The sequence below is a fragment of the Artemia franciscana genome, chromosome 15 (genome assembly GCF_032884065.1).
Source record: "Artemia franciscana chromosome 15, ASM3288406v1, whole genome shotgun sequence".
Classification (NCBI taxonomy): domain Eukaryota; kingdom Metazoa; phylum Arthropoda; class Branchiopoda; order Anostraca; family Artemiidae; genus Artemia; species Artemia franciscana.
In genome coordinates this window covers 25,605,591-25,625,174 of record NC_088877.1, presented here as the reverse complement: position 1 = coordinate 25,625,174, position 19,584 = coordinate 25,605,591, and the positions used below count along the sequence as shown (strand labels likewise).

General features: G+C 35.2%; 1 protein-coding gene and 1 long non-coding RNA gene across 5 annotated transcripts in view; one reads left to right on the top strand and one right to left on the bottom strand.

Moving 5' to 3' along the window:
- The window catches only part of LOC136036249 (protein mesh-like), a gene marked incomplete in the record, with an annotated part of 56,641 nt that overhangs the window by 7,827 nt on the left and 29,230 nt on the right, over positions 1-19,584 (top strand). Inside the window, 4 exon segments of the mRNA XM_065718366.1 lie at positions 3,421-3,611; positions 8,619-8,796; positions 12,308-12,614; positions 16,347-16,607. Of these exon segments, the coding sequence (XP_065574438.1) occupies positions 3,421-3,611; positions 8,619-8,796; positions 12,308-12,614; positions 16,347-16,607 (937 nt within the window).
- Positions 1-19,584, bottom strand: part of LOC136036254 (uncharacterized) — a 99,209-nt gene that overhangs the window by 72,188 nt on the left and 7,437 nt on the right. For all 4 annotated transcript variants that reach the window (XR_010619677.1, XR_010619676.1, XR_010619675.1 and 1 more), the window contains exon 2: positions 4,440-4,641. This is a non-coding gene — a long non-coding RNA (uncharacterized LOC136036254). The remainder of the gene's footprint in view (positions 1-4,439; positions 4,642-19,584) is intronic.

Sequence of the window (19,584 nt, the reverse complement as noted above, 5' to 3'; positions counted from 1 at the left end):
ATTGTTTCTTTTGATTTATTTTTGAATCTTTTTGTATCTTTTTGAGTATCTTTTTGAGTTTCACTTTGGAGGGATTTTTTATTAGTGGGTCTGGTTCTGAAAACTCTCTGGGGAAATTTTGGTCGGGAAGGATATTAAATGGCTGGTGGGGCTTTTCTTTTTGTTTATGTGTTAAATTTTTCCCCTCTTCGGATTATTTGAAGAATCTACATAATTTGAGAGGTTTTTAGAAAAAATGTGAGGACACATTTGTAGGCTACATGTAAATATATAGGTAAAGAGAAAAAACGAACTGAAAATGCAAATGAATAGCCATGAAATTTTGATGCTTAATTGGTAGATAATATGTGAAGTGGGTCATACAAAAATTATCATAGCTTATGTATTACCGAATATCTAACAAAAACGAAAAAAAAAATAAGTCTTTTTCACAATGACAATGGGGAATTGCCAGAAAGTTCGACTACGCATTTGTCATTCTCGTTTTAATTAATCTCGACTAAAAACCTAAAGCTCGAATTACTATCGTTAATTTTATAACTAATCTTTACACTCATGGAACATCATGTTTTTCTCATGATTTTTTTTTTTTAACGCAAATACACTAATGCTCTTTGTATCTCTATTTATTAGTCTATGTGTAACTTAACACATTTTTAATACAACCCCGTTCAACTTAACCCATTTACTTCTACTCTAACCCCGTTTAACGCAAACCCCATTCAACGCACCCTCCGTTTAGCCCAACCCCTATGTAACTCAAACCTCATTCAACTCAACCCCTTACAATTCAACCCTCATTTACCTAACCCCATTTGACTCATTTCCAAGGCAACCAAACCCCACTTCAATCAACCCCCATTTAACTCAACCCCTAGTCAACTGAACCCCTATTTGACTCGACCCTTATCCAAAATTCCTTGTTTGACATTAGGAATGAACTGTTGACGTTTTTATAAGTACAAAAAAAAATACAAACCAACAAGATCATAAAAAAAACATTTTTCATGTGAATGACGTCGCATTCACATGCATTTAAAAAACATAAATATAAGTATGCATTTGAAAAACAAAAAGATACATGATAGTATTGTAATAACGTCATTCATTGTATTAAAGGTGTTTTATACAGACAATATTTTTCATTAGCATAAAATTGGCCTAGAGGACGACCTGAAAAAAATACACGGGTCAATGGCCTTTTAAGCTTCTTTCAGGTGAATACACGTAAAATTTTGAACAACAAAATTTAAATATCACGAAGGAAGGGGGGGGGGTATCAGGATCTTAGATATGCCTAGGTAGGGCATATCTAAAAATTGATCGAAAACCACTGGATTACGGGGATGGGGACTACGACGCACTTATAATGGTATCAATTGTAATATTAAGAAACACCATTAAATGGCGAATTGAAGTTTGCAGCTATTGCTGCAACTATGAAATTCAAGTATGTTCTGGCTCTGATCATGAAAGTTTTACTAATTTCCCAATATACAAGAAAGATGGATAAATCGTTGTCTTTTTCAAAAGGAGGAGGGATATTGTATTGCATTGCAGCAAAGTAAAATAAAAAGAAACATACATAAGAATTAACCAATGAAACAAGAGCCAAGAACTCATGTCGCACTTGCAACGAGGTCGAAACTTAAAATTAGACTCAGTACTAGAGTTATCGATCCCCTCTTCCTGGCACGTCAAGAAGCACCGAACTCACCAAAGCACTAGAAATCCCTCCAACTCCCCCAAAGAGATCGGATCCGGTCCGCTTATGTCAATCACGTATCTACAAATTGTGCTTATTCTTGAACTCGCCAAAGCACTAGAAATCCCCCCAAATCCCCCAAAGAGAGTGGATCCTGTTCGGCTATGTCAATCACGTATCTAGAACTTGTGCTTAATTTTTCCCGTCCAGTTTCATCTCGATCTCTCCACTTTAAGCGTTTTACAAGATTTCCGCTTTCCGAGATTTCTTCCCCCCTCCAACCCCTATATCCCTGTATTGGATCCGAATTGAAAAGGGAGCATCTGAGACATGAAATTTTTCTAAATATCAAGTTTCATTAAGATCCGATCACCCATTCGTAAAACAGACCCACTTCAATTTTCACGATTTCCCCTCCCTCCAGCCCCTCCCCAGATGTTCAAATCAGAGAATCGACTGTTATCAAGTCAATTTGTGCAGGTCTCTGACACGCCTACCAATTTTCATTGTCCTAGCAGGTTCAGAAGCCCAGAACTCACCAAAGCACTGGAAATCCCCCCAGCTCCCCCATAGAGAGCAGATTCTGTCCGGTTATGTCAATCACTTATCTACGACTTATGTTGATTCTTCTCGCCAAGTTTCATGTCGATCTCTCCACTCTAAGCGTTTGCGAGATTTCCGGTTTCCCCCTCCAACTCCCCCAATGTCACCAGATCTGGTCAGAATTTAAAATGAAAGCTCTGAAACGCAAGATCCTTCTAAATTTCAAATTTCATTTACCTGTTCATAAATTAGAAATACCTCATTTTTTCTAATTCTTCCGAATTGCCTAATTGTCCCCCCCCCCAACTTCCCCAAAGAGAGAGGATGCGATCCGGTTATGTCAATTATGTATATAGGACATGTGCTTATTCTTCCCATCAAGTTTCATCCTGATCTCTCTGCTCTAAGTGTTTTCTAAGATTTCCGGTTCCTCCTCCAAGTCCTTCAGATGTCACTGGATCCAGTCGGGATTTAAATCAAGAGCTTTGAGTTGCGATGTCCTTCTAAATATCAAATTTCATCAAGATCCGGTCTCCTGTTTGTAGATTAAAAATGCCTCATTTTTTCTAATTTTTCCGAATTTTTGTCTCTTCCGACAAAACTGGCTAAGCTAGATTTTCTTCTTATTTTGTTGATTTACCAAGAGCTGAGCTGAATGGGTCGATTTGAATGGGGGTTTAGTTGCGTCAGGGCTGGGTTAAACGGAGGTCAGATTACATGGACGTTCAGTTAAATGGGGCAGAGTTAAAGAAGATTGAATTGCACGTGGGTAGAGTTGCGTTTCAGGGGGTTGAGTTGAATTGGATTTGAGGTCGAGTTAAGAGGGTGCTAAGATATAAGGAGGCTGAATTGAACAAGGATTGAGTTAAATAGGTTGAGCTGAACGGGGTTGAGATGAACGAGGGCTCAGTTACATGGGAACCCTATTTGTTTCCTGATTTGCTTTCACCTAAAGGAACAGAAAAAGAAACTGATACACGAATAAAACCTGAATGATGCATGAGATTGGTAAAGTAACATAAATTCGTAGCGTAAAACAGTCATATGGTATTAAACAAGTTCACTTTTATGTAAGCTGTATAGAATTATTTATTATAAAAGCAGATTAGAATTAGAATTACAACAGAACAAGTTAAATGGTTTTCATATTGGGATTTGCCTAACTTTTCTAGATATCTCTCCACGGTCATCTTAGTTTCAGTGATGGCATGGACTATTTTCCTGCACCCCCTCTAAAATTCCCAAATATCAATTGGCCTAAGGAAAACGACCCTTCTTTCATAGCACCATTTTATTCACGATGCAAAATTGGAACCATCGGCGAAGGCGAGTCAGATCTGAAAGAATCTGGCGTCTATTTTAGGTATGTATTAAATATTACAGTTTTTTAATCAACATTTGTATGAAAATTACGATTACACTTAAACCTGAAAAAAAAACAGAGAATACTGAATGGACTTCAGTATATCAACTTGGCACTCCTACGACCCTCCCCTTCTTCATGGTATAAGTTTGCCTTGCTATTTACAAAGTACCTAGTTGAAAAATTTCAAAACAAATCCTTCAATAAAACTAAAAATTCAATTTGTTTCTATCTTCTGCAATTTAAAAAGACTTGAAAAATTATTACCCAACTCCGGAGAAGAAGTCAGTGTTTTCTACTTGAGTAAGCACTGAAGTAGCAGAGTAAGTATTTTATTAACACACTCAGTGCTAACAGTAGACCCACAGTTGATGCAGGCCCTGTCAAAGGCAGAAATGCAATTTTACAGTTTTGAAAATTTTGCTTTTGTTGTTTCTTAATTCAAGAGGAGCATTTTGGATCCTTTTGGTTTTATTTTATTATGGTGAAATTTCACCAAAACTTATCAATATATTACAAAGAAGAAAAACATGCTTGTTGTTAATAAAACTACTTGTGTTTACTGTCTCTGAGACATAAAAAGCTGAATACTTCAATGATTTTAATGTGTTATAAGATTTCAATCACTTAATTTACTGTAAGATTATGTTGTAATAATTAATCATTTAATAACTTAACTGTAAAGGAGATTTGGTCATGGCGATTCCAGCGGTATACTTTTCATTTGAGCTGATGCCATTTTTGAAGGTTTTCAGGTTCTCTTTCGAAATTCCTATAAATTTTTTTCTAATAGACTTTTACTGCTAAGATCAATAAAATAATAATTACCATTCCTAAATCAGCTGCAAATGGCCAATATTGTATCAGTAGACAGTTATTAATTCAAAATGTGTTTTTGAAATTTCGGTTGCTGTGGGCAGAGGTTCACTCTCTACTAGGTTGCAGCTATCGCAGCCACCCTTCTAAGGCACTTGGTTTTTCCTTATTTTTAATCATTGAAAAGACAGGGTATGAATCTTCGGGTTTGTCTCTGAAATTGAGAAATCGGTTTTAATCCCTCCTTTCTGTGAACAATTACGAATATAAAGGTGACTTTACCTTTTGTGCTCAACTTTTCAAAGCAAGAATGGAGCTACCACCCTTTCTTAGTAAAGGCTTTGAGAAACAGGCTTAGCCTATTAATCTCGGGTATTACTGAATTTAACAGGTGGTAAAATTCAGGGTGGAAACTTCACAGACATAACTGTTATTTTTGATTTTTTTGCAATTCGTTTCTGACATTTCCTGCCCCTCTCCCAAAAAGTATTTTAATGGGTGCAATTATCCAAGGAAGATTGTTTATTATGGAAACATTGCCATGATAAATTTAGCTTAAAGGTGAACAATAGGACTCGGACGAGGTAGGTGGCATCCACTCTCCTTTATATTTAACTTTATATTTAACACGCCACCCCAACACCTAGTTGGTGGGGGCACTTCCCCCCCAAGCCCCCTCGCGCGTAAGTTGTTACGCGCCATATTAGTTACGCGCCATTGTAGTTGTGTCCCTGTGTCCCACCTGTGAATATATATATATATATATATATATATATATATATATATATATATATATATATATATATATATATATATATATACATATATATATATATATATATATATATATATATATATATATATATATATATATATATATATATGTTTTTAACTACGTAAAACTTGCGAATATACAACATTCTACGCCATTCTTATGCCATAGAATTTTAGAGATCTGTTATAATAATTGAAAACAAAACTCAAAACTAATTGAAAACTAATTTTGGGTTGTTACTAATGAATACTAATAATTAGATTCTAACACATGGACGGTTTTTGTCTGGCCTTTCAGAAAAGACTAAACTAAACTTTTTCAAAGCTAAAAATTTGAACTATTTTTATGTCTGTGAAAAGGTGACAATATATATTTGAAAAAAAATTAAAATTCTCATTATCTTTTCAAGATAATGAGCCTGTGGTCAATGAAATAACACAACACTTTTTAGTAATTTTCTTCTGGATGCCCGCTTGAATGTGGAATTGAGTATATAATGAGAAGTATGCAAATGGTGCACAGCAAAAAGTTCTTTTACATTATGCGATGCCCCACAAGCCACTTACTTAGCTGCTCAACTTCTTGGTGCTGTTGTCAGTTATGTCCTTCCTAGTATCAATGATTGGTTCACATGTGTTGGTTATTTCTCATCGTTTCTTAGACGTCTTGTTGATGCTTCACAGGATGTGTCTCAGTTTGAACAAGGATTTCAAAACGAGGTTCAAGGCAAACGTACAAATTTTGAGAAAGCAAATACAAAAAAAAGAAGCAAATACAAATTTTGAGGATTGACTCACTAGAAAGCGACTTCTCCTGCACCGTGCCACTCTACCCCTCTGTTTCTTTTGCAACCACCTTAAGGATTACATTTAGAATGCATCGCAAAATTAATATATCAGACACAGGAAAAAATCTCCAGATTTTTCTTAGCAATAACCTAGTAAAAAACAAACCCCTCTGTAAATAATGCTTGTGCAACCAAAACTAATTATTTTTCTGCTAAAAATTATATGTTGATTTAGTGCTTTTACTTTTACCAAAACCGCTTCTTAGAGCAATTTCTGGGAATTGAAAAAATACGTATACTGTAACATCTCTTGTCAAAAGGTACGTATGTTAATATCACCTTCTACAAAGAGATGCAGTTTTAGTCAAAAATAACATTTCATATTAATACTATGCTTTGTTACTGACAAAAAGCACATAAATATAAGAATAAGCTTTCAAATGAATCCCTAAAAATCTCCGTGTAATGTTTTATTGTCCTACCATCGGCGACGAAAAAACGGAACAAAAATGAGACGGATCGCTGCATCCCATGCAAAAAACTGATTTTTCCTACTTGCTCAAGATGGAGGACTATAATTCTCTTAAATGAGGTGATAGACTATGCTGATTCCAATGTTGTATTTTTGGTTGTGACTTGAATCTATTTTTAAGGGGTTTCAGGCTATTTTTTGAATTCCCATAAAGTTGTTTTTACAACAAACTTTTACCTTAAAGATTAGTCAGAATAACAACTACCATTACTGAATCACCTTCAAATGGCGATTTTCCCCTACTTGACATTTTTTTTAGAACCTGTTTTAAATTTTCCGTTACTATAGGACTAGACTGCTAGAGTCCACTCTTTAAAAGGTTGCGGTGAATTCGGCAACCATGATGACAAAAGAGCGACAGAACAGTCGGTGGTAGTGAAATGCCAAAAATTATCAGCATTAGAAAACTTGCAGACTTGAGAAAACGGAGTTACACGACTTTAAAAATTGGCTAATCTCGATGAAAATCACACACATGTCCAAGAGGCCTAATACAGGTGTTAAGGATATTGCACATTCGCGCACCAGCTACTAGGGTGCTAAGTGGATTTCTGTGAATATACAGTCGAAGGGTGGTACCTAAAGCCTCAAAAAGTGTATTAGTAGGGCTTCATTTTAAACTATCCATGTGCGTTGACTAACACTAATAATGAGGCAGGACTTAACTTCAACCTCCCTAATTTGGAAAAGGTATATATTTGAAACGAGTGCACAGCATGAGTTTTGAGGGAATGGCAGCTCCCCCACTACTGCGGAGAGGATAGTCATTAGATATCGATACATTGTCTTATAAAGTCGAACTCGAGTGCAAAAAATGGGAGCTTGAAAAAGGCGATAGCCGCACTTTTATTTTAGAAAAAATAGAAAACTATTTTATTATTTAAATTAAGTACAGTTAAATCAGTGCTTTTTCTTGCAGCACAATTCTACAAAAGATAATTTTGTTAATAAACAAACTACTAATGCGATAAAACACAGGTTATGTTGAAACAACAGATATTCTTGTATATATCACCGGTACTACTGCCCTCGTAACTCTTTACGGTAAGGTTTGACTTATTTGCCCTATGTTTCAAAAATGAAAGCACTAATGCAAGAACAGTGTGATACAAAGTGTAATTGTTTTATGACAATGCCTCGAGAATTGAAGCAGATATTTATTGATATTAGCTTTAAATAATAAAATTTAAAGTTCTAATGTTATGAAGAGCAATCGGTAAATAATACATCTCCAAGCATCAACTGGCTATATCTGTTCCGTTCTAAAATTCTATCAGTAAAGCACCTGTTAAACTTTAGCAAAAAGAAGGGAGGCTGAGGAGGTGTAGTCTCCTCTTATTCTCTTCATTTTAAATTTAAATTTCACTCTTTATATTCATTAAAAAATACAGTTTTTTAAGATTTCAGAGGGAATAGAATTCGAAAGGAACAGAATTGAAGACAAACAGGTGTGACACTGTTACCCACTTCCCTCCAAAAAGCTCCCCAAAACACAAGAGCGTCGTTTGTACTCAGTAAAACGAAGGACGTTTTACTGAAACCCTTGAAATTTCAAACCTTTGCTCCGTCTTCTTGTTTTTTTTTGTATAACATGTTTTCAAATAAATGAACAAATATTAAATTAGTAAAACTAAATTTGCTTTCAAAAATAATAATAATGAAAAATGTAATCAAGGAAATTTCAAAAGCGTTAGATTGTTAAAACAAATGAAACCATTCAGCATGCAAATGAAGCTCTAGACTATTTCCGAGTTTTCAGTAGCCTTACTACTTCACTACTCACGCTTTACAATTTGTGAAAAAATCAGATTTTTACCATTATCTCTTTTCTAAATAGTCCCTTCGTCTATTCTCTCTTTCTCTCTCCCATCTCCTTCCTTAAGATTATGTTGTGTTTTAATCCATTTCAATGGAAATGCTTCCATGTAATGCAGAGTTTGAAACATTTGTTTCAAAAGTCGAAATTTTATTCTGAAATAGCTCATTTATATTACACAGTTAATTTATTCCTATAAATTTTGTTAAAAACTTTTTAAAGTATATAATTTGATAGCAATTTTGGTCAAATTTATGCTAATAATTTTTTTTTTTTTCAAGACTTGAACGAGATTTACCGGGTCGAATGGATCAATTTGGAGTTGAACTTAGAGAGAGGCTAAAATGGGATATTCGAGAAGCAATGATTGGCGCAGAATCTTTCATTCCAAAACATACAATTATTGCAACCTGGAAAAATGTGACCTTTGCTGGAGGCTTACCTCAGGCCATTAAAACTGTAAGATATTGAATTCTTCTCTTTTTTGGAATTATGTGTTTTTTACGCATGTATGTAATTTTTCAAGGCTCGAAGTGAGTTGAAAACTAATGCTGGTCATATAGTTCATTGAATTTTATAATACCAAAACAAATTTAAGTTGATAAAAATCCAAATGCTAGTCAACTGTTTTCACTTTGAATCAAAACAACTGTTGAGCCGAACTTTTGATTTTGCATTCCATGTGTAAATATTGTAGATGTTTTTGCCTTCTCATTGGCGAGTGACTAGGGCACTAACTTCCGGCCAAACGAAATAAGGGCCAAAGAGCCTGTAAAATATGTTTATTAGCTCTTCAGCTAGAAGAAAAAACTGCCTTCGCCATCTTTTCGTCACCTTCCTGTGTTTGGTTGAGTCTTTGACCCACGCAAATTTTGCCTGGTCTTCTTCCTGTAATTGCTTTTCTCGCTACTGTCTGAAAATTTTGAAAAATTTCCAAGTTTCTAGCTTACCCAACAAACAGTACCGACTCATTTTATTTTTTAAGACGATTATATATATATATATATATATATATATTTATATATAAATCAATTGTCTGTCTGTCTTGGTTTCACTTGAGTTTACAGCTAAGGTGTCCACATGAAATTTATGCAGAAACTCTCGGAACATTAAGTATCAAAATAAGATACAAAAATTTGAACTAACAAGAGCTAAGAGCTCATATGGTACTTGTGACGAGATCAGAAGAGCTAAAAGCCAAGAGCTCATGTGGCATAAGCTATAGCAAAATTATAAGAATCAATAGATTGGTTTAAAAAGAAAATCAGAGGCTTATTGCCGGTCGGGATTTAAAATAAGAGCTCTGACACGAGGTCTTTCTAAATATCAAAATTCATTAAAATCTGATCACCCACTCGTAAGTTAAAAATACCTCATTTTTTCTAATTTTTCCTCTCCCTTCAGCCCCCAAGATTGTCTAATAGGGGAAAACGACTTTATCAAGTCAGTTTGAGCAGATCCCTGACACCCCTACGAATTTTCATCGTCCTAGCACGTCCAGAAGCACCAAACTCGCCAAAGCACTGAACCTCACCATCTAACTCCCCCAAAGAGCGCGAATCCAGTCCGGTTACGTCAGTCACATATCTACGACGTTTATAAGGATTTTCCAAGATTTCTAGTTTTCCCCCTCCAGCTTCCCCCAAGGTCAAAAGATCTGGTCGGGATTTGAGCTAAGACCTCTGAGACATGAATTCCTTCTAAATATCAAATTTCATTAAGATCAGAGAATCCGCTCTTAATATAAGAATACCTCAATTGTTTAAATTTTTCCGAATTAACACCCCCCAACTCCCTCAAATAGAGCAGATTCAGTCCGGTTATGTCAATCACGTATCTAGGATTTGTGTTTATTCTTCCCACCAAGTTTCATCCCGATCTCTCCACTCTAAGCGTTTTCCAAGATTTTTCATTTCCCCCTCCAACTCCCCCAATATCACTAGATACGGTCGGGATTTAAAATAAGAGCTCTGAGACACGAGATCCTTCTAAATATCAAATTTCATTAAGATCCGATCATCCATTCGTAAGTTAAAAATACCTCTTTTTTCAATTTTTCCTCTCCCTCCAGCCCCCCACATGGTCAAATTTGGGAAACGACTGTTATCAAGTCAATTTGTACAGGTCCCTGACACACCAACCAATTTCCATCTTCCTAGCACGTCTAGAAGCACCGAACTCGCCAAAGCACTGGAAATCCCCCCAACTCCCTCAAAGAGAGCGGACCCATTCTAATTATGTCAACCAAGTATCTAGAACTTGTGCTTATTCTTCCGATCAAGTTTCATTCCGATCTCAAAACTGTTAGTGTTTTCCAAGATTTCCGGTTTCCAAGATTTTCGTGTCCCCCTTCCAACCCCCTATGTCCTCGGATCTAATTCAAATTGAAAACAGATCATCTGAGACATAAGATCTTTCTATAAATCAAGTTTAATTAAGATCCGACCACCTATTCGTAAGATAAAGATACTTCAATTTTCACGTTTTCCAAGATTTCCGGTTTCCACCTCCAAATCCCTCCAATGTCACTGGATCTGGTCGAGATTTAAAATAAGAGCTCTGAGGCACAAGATCCTTCGAAATATTAAATTTCATTAAGATCTGATCACCCTTTCGTAAGTAACAAATACCTTATTTCTTCTAATTTTTCCAAATTCCCCCCCAGCTCCCCCAAAGGGACCAGATCCGATATTTTTATGTCAGTCACGTATCTTCGACTTGTGCTTATTCTTCCCACCAAGTTTCATTCTGATCTCTCCACTCTAAGCGATTTCCAAGATTTCCGGCTCCCCCTCCCCAACTCATCCCAATGACATGGGATCCGATCGAAAAAAAAATAATATATCTGATTTACAAGGTCCTTCTAAATACGGAATTTCATTAAGATGCGATCACTCCTTCTTAAGTTAAATATATCTCATTTTTTTCTAATTTCAGAATTAATCATCCCCCTCCCCCAGCTCCCCCAAAGAGATCGTATCCGTTCCGGTTATGTCAATCACGTATCTAGGACTTGTGATTATTTTTACGATACAGTTTCATCCCAATCCTTCCACTCTGTTTTCCAAGATTTTATGTTTCCCCCTACAACTCCCCCCAGTGTCACCGGATCCAGTCTGGATTTGAAATAAGAGCTCTGAGACACAATATCCTTCTAAATGTCAAATTTCATTAAGATCCGATCAGACATTCGTAAGTGAAAAAATACCTCATTTTTTCCTAATTTTTCGGAATTAACCTTCCCCCCACTCCCCCGCGCCAAATGTTCGAATCGGGGAAACAACTATTTCGAATAGGTCCCTGATACGCCTGCGAAATTTCATCATCCTAGCTTATCTGGAAGTGCCTAAACTAGCAAAACAGGGACTGACACCGACAGACAGACAATGCCATGATAACAAGTGCACGAGGACCGAAGACATAGTCTGTGATCGCAGCAAAAGGAGCGAGCGAAGAGACAGTACATGAGGTTATGCTTGTCATGGCAAAAGGCGTTAGGGCGTAAAGAGTGGCATCAAAAAGCTGTGACATCCAGCTATTTTAGTAAAGTGCGAATACCAAAGGTAAACAATTACTATTATCACACTGGTTAAGCATTACAAAATGAAAAATTATTAATGAACAAAAAATAAGATTTGTCTTGTTTTATTTTGTCCTCTGGACTTTTATCTCTTATTACTCGTTGCTTCCATTTTTGTACTGTGGACGGTTGAGCAGAAACCTTGAGCGAAATGTTTTTATTCTAATCTTCTTTTTCACTGGCTGAAATTATCCTCGTTTTTTTTCTTCTTCTCCACACTCGGCTGACTCTATTTTTAAATGGGGCAGCAGTGTTTTCATATATCACAACATTGATCTTCATTTTCAAAGAAAAGAATCGTTTCTGTCCAGCTACATAATGATAGTTTATTATTAAATTATAGCCCAAACCCAAAGTACTCTAGACTTAGGTCTGCCTTTTTTTTTTCAGACAAATACTTTCCAAGCTGTAATTACCACAGATGAAGTACGAACATTTGCCATGTTCAATTACGGGTATATGGGATGGACAACCCACACAGAAGCAGGTGGAGACACACTTACAGGTCAGGGTGGTGTTCCAGCTTTTGTTGGATTTAATGCTGGTAACGGAACCCGAGCTTTTCAGTACATACCTTACTCTCAGGACATGAGAATAAGAGATTTACCATGGAAAGGATGGGCTAATGACAAGCCTGGAAGACATGTATTCAGAATAGATGAGAAGGTTTATTCAGGAAATTGTTTCGATGATGAGTGTAAGTATCTATTTCTTGAATGCTTCTACATAAGAAAAGATTCATTTATTACGAATCATAGAGGGCACCCAAACGGTGCAGAATAAAAATATCACATAAAAAAAAAGTTTCAACTTGTACTCTATACGCCATATCAAGCACCAAAAACTTTCTGTTTCTTGATAACTTTAATGTACTTATTGTATCTATTGCAAAAAAGAAAGGAAATGTATTTGACGAGAGTGTGATTGCAGATTCACGCAAAAAAAAACTAATACAAAAAAATATGCAACATCTTCTGTCTGGCAATATGAGCTATTTTTGATACCCAAAGATTAAAAAGATATAGATCTGGTAAGGTTTATTTCTTACATCTATCTCAGCTGGAAATGCAACTGGCAAAATCTCTTGGTTGGACGTATAAAGCCCCCCACCTGAAGAATAAGGAAAATGTGATTTTGTATGGATTTGACGAAGGTAGTACTGATTTGTTTCTTGTTTTCTTTTATCACCAAGTTGAATCCTGTCGAATCACTGGTCAAAGAATCTTGGGAGAGGCCTCATTTGAACGGAATCTGAAACCGAAGGGCTATGACGATGGATAATAATACCAAATTGTATCAATCGCCAAAAGTCTTAACGTGTAATTGAAGATAGAATTAAACCCAAACTCCCGCTAATGAAAAAAAAATGACCATTAACTCTCTACGCACTTAATATTTCTATATGTAAAATTAGATAAGCTAACAGGCACTGTTATCTACTTTGATGACTTATCTTTTATGCCAGGTTTTTCCTTTGTTTCTTATCTGCTCAAGATATTTATGATCTCTGCAAACAACTGAAACTTCACAAGCATTGGATGTATAGATTATAAAGAAAAACAAATACAAAAGAATATTTTAATAGTATACGCGATGACCTCTCTAAATTTTTCTCTATTTCTCAGCACCAAATCAATGTTGGTTCTTTTAAATTCACCATCTTCCTAAACTTGCCTCCATCACTTTGTCTTAAACCATAAAACCTAACCTGATCTTTGTTGCTATATAAAGAAAATGCAGGTCTACTACAACCCTCTCCCCTGTGATTTTCAAAGCCGCGCTGACTTTGATGGTAAAATTACGATGACCTTGCATTCTTTTCTCATCCCGGTTGCCCACTTTGGGACAAACTGGTAAAGGACGAACACTAGGCCATAGGAACCAAAAATTTAAATACGGGCTTAGAAAAAACTGTCAAGTGAGGAAGAATCGCCATTTAAAGTTCGCTCAGGAACGGTAACTATTATTTTCATTAATCTTAATGATTAAAGTTCATATAGAAAACAAATTTGGGGGAATTTGCGTAAATGAATTGAAGCCCCACAAAACGGATAGAAACGAAACTCTACCATTAGAATCGCCATAGTCAAAAACCCCCTTTCAGTTCACAGCCTTCTTCCCTCTTCAGCAACAAGAAGAATCACTTTTTCACATTGGCGGAAGGCAAGTGACTCCTTTTTTTCCCTTTTTTAAGTCACTGCTAGTTGGGCAGTAAAATATCATAGAGAGGTGTTTAATAGCTCATTTGAAAGGAAATTATCATCAATGTGGTTTTGTAAGAAATAAAGCATAATAATCAAAATAAAATGCAATTTTTTGACAAAAACGGTAACTTCATGCACAAGATGATGTAGGACATGTATTTTTTAACAACATTATATAACACACATTATATTTTGAAAAGTGTCTTTACTAGGTATGATGCTATGTTTAAGTAACTCTTCTGATCGCTTCCTTGTGGTTCGTTTTCTACTATTCCAACCAAGAACAGCCAAAGGCTTTTTTCTGTGAGTGATACGTTCATGGTTACCCACTGATATGTACCCTAATAAAGAACAAATCCTAGTCCCTAGTAACAAACAATTTTAAAATGGTTTTTGAAAGAAATGTGTCATGTTAGGAAAAATCGCCATTTGAAACTGATTTGTTACTTAAGCTGGTTTCTTACTCATTATGGGGATAATTGATGAAGAAAAAACGTTTCTAATCATTGCAGTACTAATGTCATCATGAATAACTATGGAACTCACTGACATTCATGTTTTATTGTTTCGCTTAATCCATTAAATGTAGAGCCATTTTTAAGATGAGGGGTGGGCTTAATATTTCCTGTCTCAGGTTTGAGACCAAGAAAGAACAATTGGCTTTCTTAGAATTTGCTTTTCCTTGTATATTGGCCCTAGCTGTGTGAAGGTGGATGTTTTGTGACGCAACTAACGTGTCTTTATGAACTTAAAACAAAGATTAATTCTTTTACCTTTTGAAGCAATTTACTGAGCCTTTCTAGGACTTCTTACCCTCCTTATAAATACGTTCTTGAAGCATACTTCAAGCTAGATTCAATTTTAACAGAATGGTCATTTGAACGCCCGCAACGCTGCATGGGATAGACGTATTCCAACTAGCCACCACAAAAAGCTTTAAACTAGTCATGGTCATTTCAGGTAGGGTTAAATGAAAGAGGGCGGGGACAGAGCTAAAAAAGTAATACTAAGAATATTATAATTGGTAGGATTTGCTTTCACAACCAACTAACTGGTTTACTCAGCCACTGATCTTATAATTTATATTCTTAGGGAGTCGTTTTTGACTTTATTATATTAAACTCCGATTAGAAATAAGTTATCTGCTAATTTTCATCCCTTAGGAAGTTCATTAATAGTGTATTCTAATCGTTGCGAAACAAACTGGTTCCAAAAGAGTGCCCTTAGGAATACCCAAATAGGGGGAACCTAGAATAAAATTTTTTATAATTATCCAGTTGTTATCTGGGAAGATTAAACGAAATTTGGAATTTTCATAAACAGATTCGGAATTAATTTAAAAATTTACTGATTAAAACGTACCAATCAGTTGAACAAAAAGCTTTTTGAAGATCAGCCGAAGATGATAGGTTCGTTTCTTGACAAACAAATACGCCCATCTATCTTATCATATATTTACACAAGGGCTATCCTGTAGATGTGGTTTCTTTTCTCCAACTCTGCCTTCCATCTGTACAGCGTATCTGTTAAAGTAGCATTGGCTGAAAGTTATAAAGAATAAACGACAGGAAATAATGACTTACTTCACTGTCGTAAAAAACTGAATTTTATTCTACGTAATGTAAAATATACGCAGCATACCTATCCGTGTCACCTTGATTGCCAGAGGCTCGAATCTTTTATTTAAACTTCTCTTGAAATTAGACCGATTAGTATGCTGAAGTAAGATTATATGAGGTTAAACCTCTGGAAATGGTGAATTATAAAAGCAGAATCGTCTGAAATAAATCATAATCCCTGAATTTTTTAATGTTTCTTGACACCTCTAGATCCTACATATAGTTACTCGACGCAATGACGCAGGCTATATCTGTGATGCTGATCCCCTGGCATCATATCTTGTATCTCCATTCATCTGGTCTATGTAACAAGTTTCTTCTTATTATCTGTTTTATTTTCTTTTATTAGAGTTTATTATTTGAATGGTTCATTATTTGTTGCAACCAAAATGCAGACGATTTCACTAAAAATATAATGCTTTATTCATGTTTCTATATTCTAAATAAAGTATAAAGAAACATATTTTTGGCTCTGTGGGCCATAAACGGAATCTTTTACTTTTAATTTTTGAAAATTTAATCTTTTGATATTATAAATCCAAGAAACTCACTTAGTTATAGCAGTTAAGTATTTGTGTTAAACATGAGATACTTCCGATTTTGTAGCTGTATACAAGTCCGCGCCTTTGATATTTGCTCCAGAAAGTGCGAACATGATGGGTGGTATTTTGGTAAATGTCACTGGTCCTTGCTTCACGCCAGATAAAAGAATCATGTGTCGGTTTGACACCCAAGAAGTCGTTGGGAGATATGTCGGTCCCAATCGAGCCGTTTGTGTTATGCCCCGAGTATATGCCGCCGGATATATTGACCTTGCAATCTCAATTGATGGAGGCCAATATGCATGGAAAGGAAGGTTTTATGTTGGTAAGTCATCAGTCTTCCTATTAGTTTTTGAAAAGTTGCCCAAAAATAATAATATTAATTAGAGTAAGTAAGTCCGAGCTAAAGTTTCAATCTAATAAGTCGCCAATCTTTCTGTGAAAAAAAAAAGTTTTTATAAACTGTCAAAAAAGGCTGATCATTGGGTCAGTGTCGAAGATGCAGGATGTACCAATCACAAAGAATCAGCCTAACAGGGTGACTTGTGAATCAGGCCTGATATGTGCCACCACATCTTTGCTAGCTTAGAAGTTATCTAGGGTTTAAGTAGATTTTAAGACTTGCTCTAGTTGAATACAGTAATTTAAGGGTGTTAGCTACACAGATAGCACTATCATTGCATTGAAAACGGGGTAATTAACATTATGACTATGATAATTATTGTGATGCCAGTGGAAACTAAGCAATTAAAATTTACAGAATTGATCACTTAGGAGCGAAGAAGTTTATAAGACAATGTAACCAAAATCCGGCGAATGTGGAATAATATACCCTTAATTCTAAATATCTAAAAAAGAAGCGTTTCTGCTATAATTTTGAAAAATAGTATTATTTAGTAGGGTTTAAGAGCACAGACATTTGTATTTTATTAATTTTTTTTTAATCAATTGGACTACAAAAATGTCTGGATAGCCATTGTATTGCAAAGAACAATATTCTCTATAAATAATTTTTCATATTTTAAGAAAAAGGATGGCTGAGATTTTGAAACCCACAAAAAGATATTACAATTCCTGAAAATTTGGTATTATTTCTGACAATATCTATGGTGGCCTACTTTAATTTAATTAAATCACCAAAACACGTATTTAAGTTAATCATGTCCAGACAGGTGTTTGAAAATTAGATGCTTGTTGGATTATGCTAATGAATTATCTCTTGTATCATGATCACGTAAGTAGTTCAATGCTCTAGTTTAGTATAGGCAATCTTTAATGCAGAAATAAGGGTTTATCCTCTGTAGCTGGAACCCCTATACTACTCCTACGTTTAAATTTGCAATTTCAATTTTGGATAGAATTTGAATTTACTGAAAAAAATTGGCGGTGAATGGTAATTTTGGTAGAAAGTCCTTGTTAATATTACTACTAAAGAATTTCGGTTGAATGAAGGAGTATTATTGTTCTTATGGATGGAAATTCTGTGAGACTTTCGATCGTCTTCATAACTGAAGCAACGTCTACAATAGGATTTTCTTAGCAATAAATGCATTACATACTTTGTTTAAATACATTGTAAGTACTTCATATAAATAGAAAAAGGAAATAACATCATTTAAAATTGCTGAAAACTAAGTTCCTAGTAGTATTTGTCACACCAAAGAAATTTCCTGGCGGAGCTGATGATGAACTGCCTCGCCTTTTCCACCTCTTCACTGGTAGATATGGAAATTTAACATTTTAGCTGTATAGAGAAACAATTTAATTAATTCATACTCCCCCCACCTTTTTCAACATATAATTGAAGCCTCATGAAGAGTAAGCAGTTTGTCCCTTAAAATGTCCTTTTTTTGGAATCTACCCCAAACTAAACAATGCCCCCCCCCCTTATTATAGCTAATACGCAATTACAGACACCAAACGTAGCTTTATTTCATTCGAAAAAAAGCGAATCAACATGGTTGAATCCAGTACTGCCACCGTGTGTCATTACTTCTTTTGCAACTGGGAAGCCTAAAATATTGTTATTGATACTTTTGAATCAATTAGCTTCTCAGAATTTTAATTTGACTGCAAATTCATCCTCTTTGGAGTAAAGATGTATTTTTATGCGCTAAAACAGCAAGAAAATAAGACTTTCTCCTGGTCCAATCTGTATGGTTACTTAAAAAAGAGATTTAAATTTACGTTTGAATGACCCCTCCCCCAAATATCTTGGACCTTCGGTTTGATACAATCACCCCTAGGAAAAAAAACAACAAATATACATGCATCGACTATTATTCTTCTGAAAAAAAAAGCGAAAATACACATTTTGAAGATTGGAGCTTAAAACCTCTCAAGTAGGGTTTTCTGATATGAGGTATCTAATAAAGAAATTTTCAATAAGATCACTTGTTTCTTTCGGGGTGTTTCCTCTTTTTTCAAAAATCCGACAAAATTTCTCATATTCATGATTAGGTGGATAACAATAAAATGAAAGAATTTTATATATTTATAATCAGCATAAAAAGCCAGTACTACCGGTGTAGCAACTGTCATGAAAATTCCATTTTTGGTTTTGGTGAATATTGGTCCAAATCACTGTTTACTTCTAGTTTTTTTTTATCATAAACTAATTGATAATATTCTCTTGTGACGAAAATTTTTTTGAACCTGTTCATTTTATTTTGTTGAATAGGACAATAAAAAGAAAGAAGGTTAATTTGACAGCTGGATGGTGTGTTTAAATTTTGTTTTTCCTTCGCTAGTCTATTTTTTTTTAATGTCTGAATATATAAGGGATTTAATTTCGAGGGGAAGAATTTTCCAGTTAGAAAAGAGGTACATTTTACATGGCCGTTACAAAATCAAAACGAAATGGCCATTAAAAAATCAAGTCTATGGATGCAGGATGGTTTTTGAGTATCTCTACTCCTTCTGTAAACTATTCAAAGGCATAGGAAACTACATAAGTCCACATTAGTTATAATCTACGGAAGAAGTAAATCTTTCTGTAATTTTGGTTTGAGTCTGATTTTCTTTTAAGATTAAATAAGTAATAATTAAATATATTGTTGATCCCTAAAAAAAATGATCCCTACGATCCATAACTTGTTCCTAAAAAACGATCCCTAAAATATAATCCCAGTCACCCAGCTACCACTGGTATTTTGGCATTTGCCCCCCCCCCCGCCTCTTAAAAATGTTCTGCCGGCGCCCTTGTTCATCGTCTCTACATTTTGGTTTTATAAATTCTGCCGGTGAATATTTTTCAGCATTGAACACTCCTCTGATGCTCCGTGGAATACTCTTGAATACGA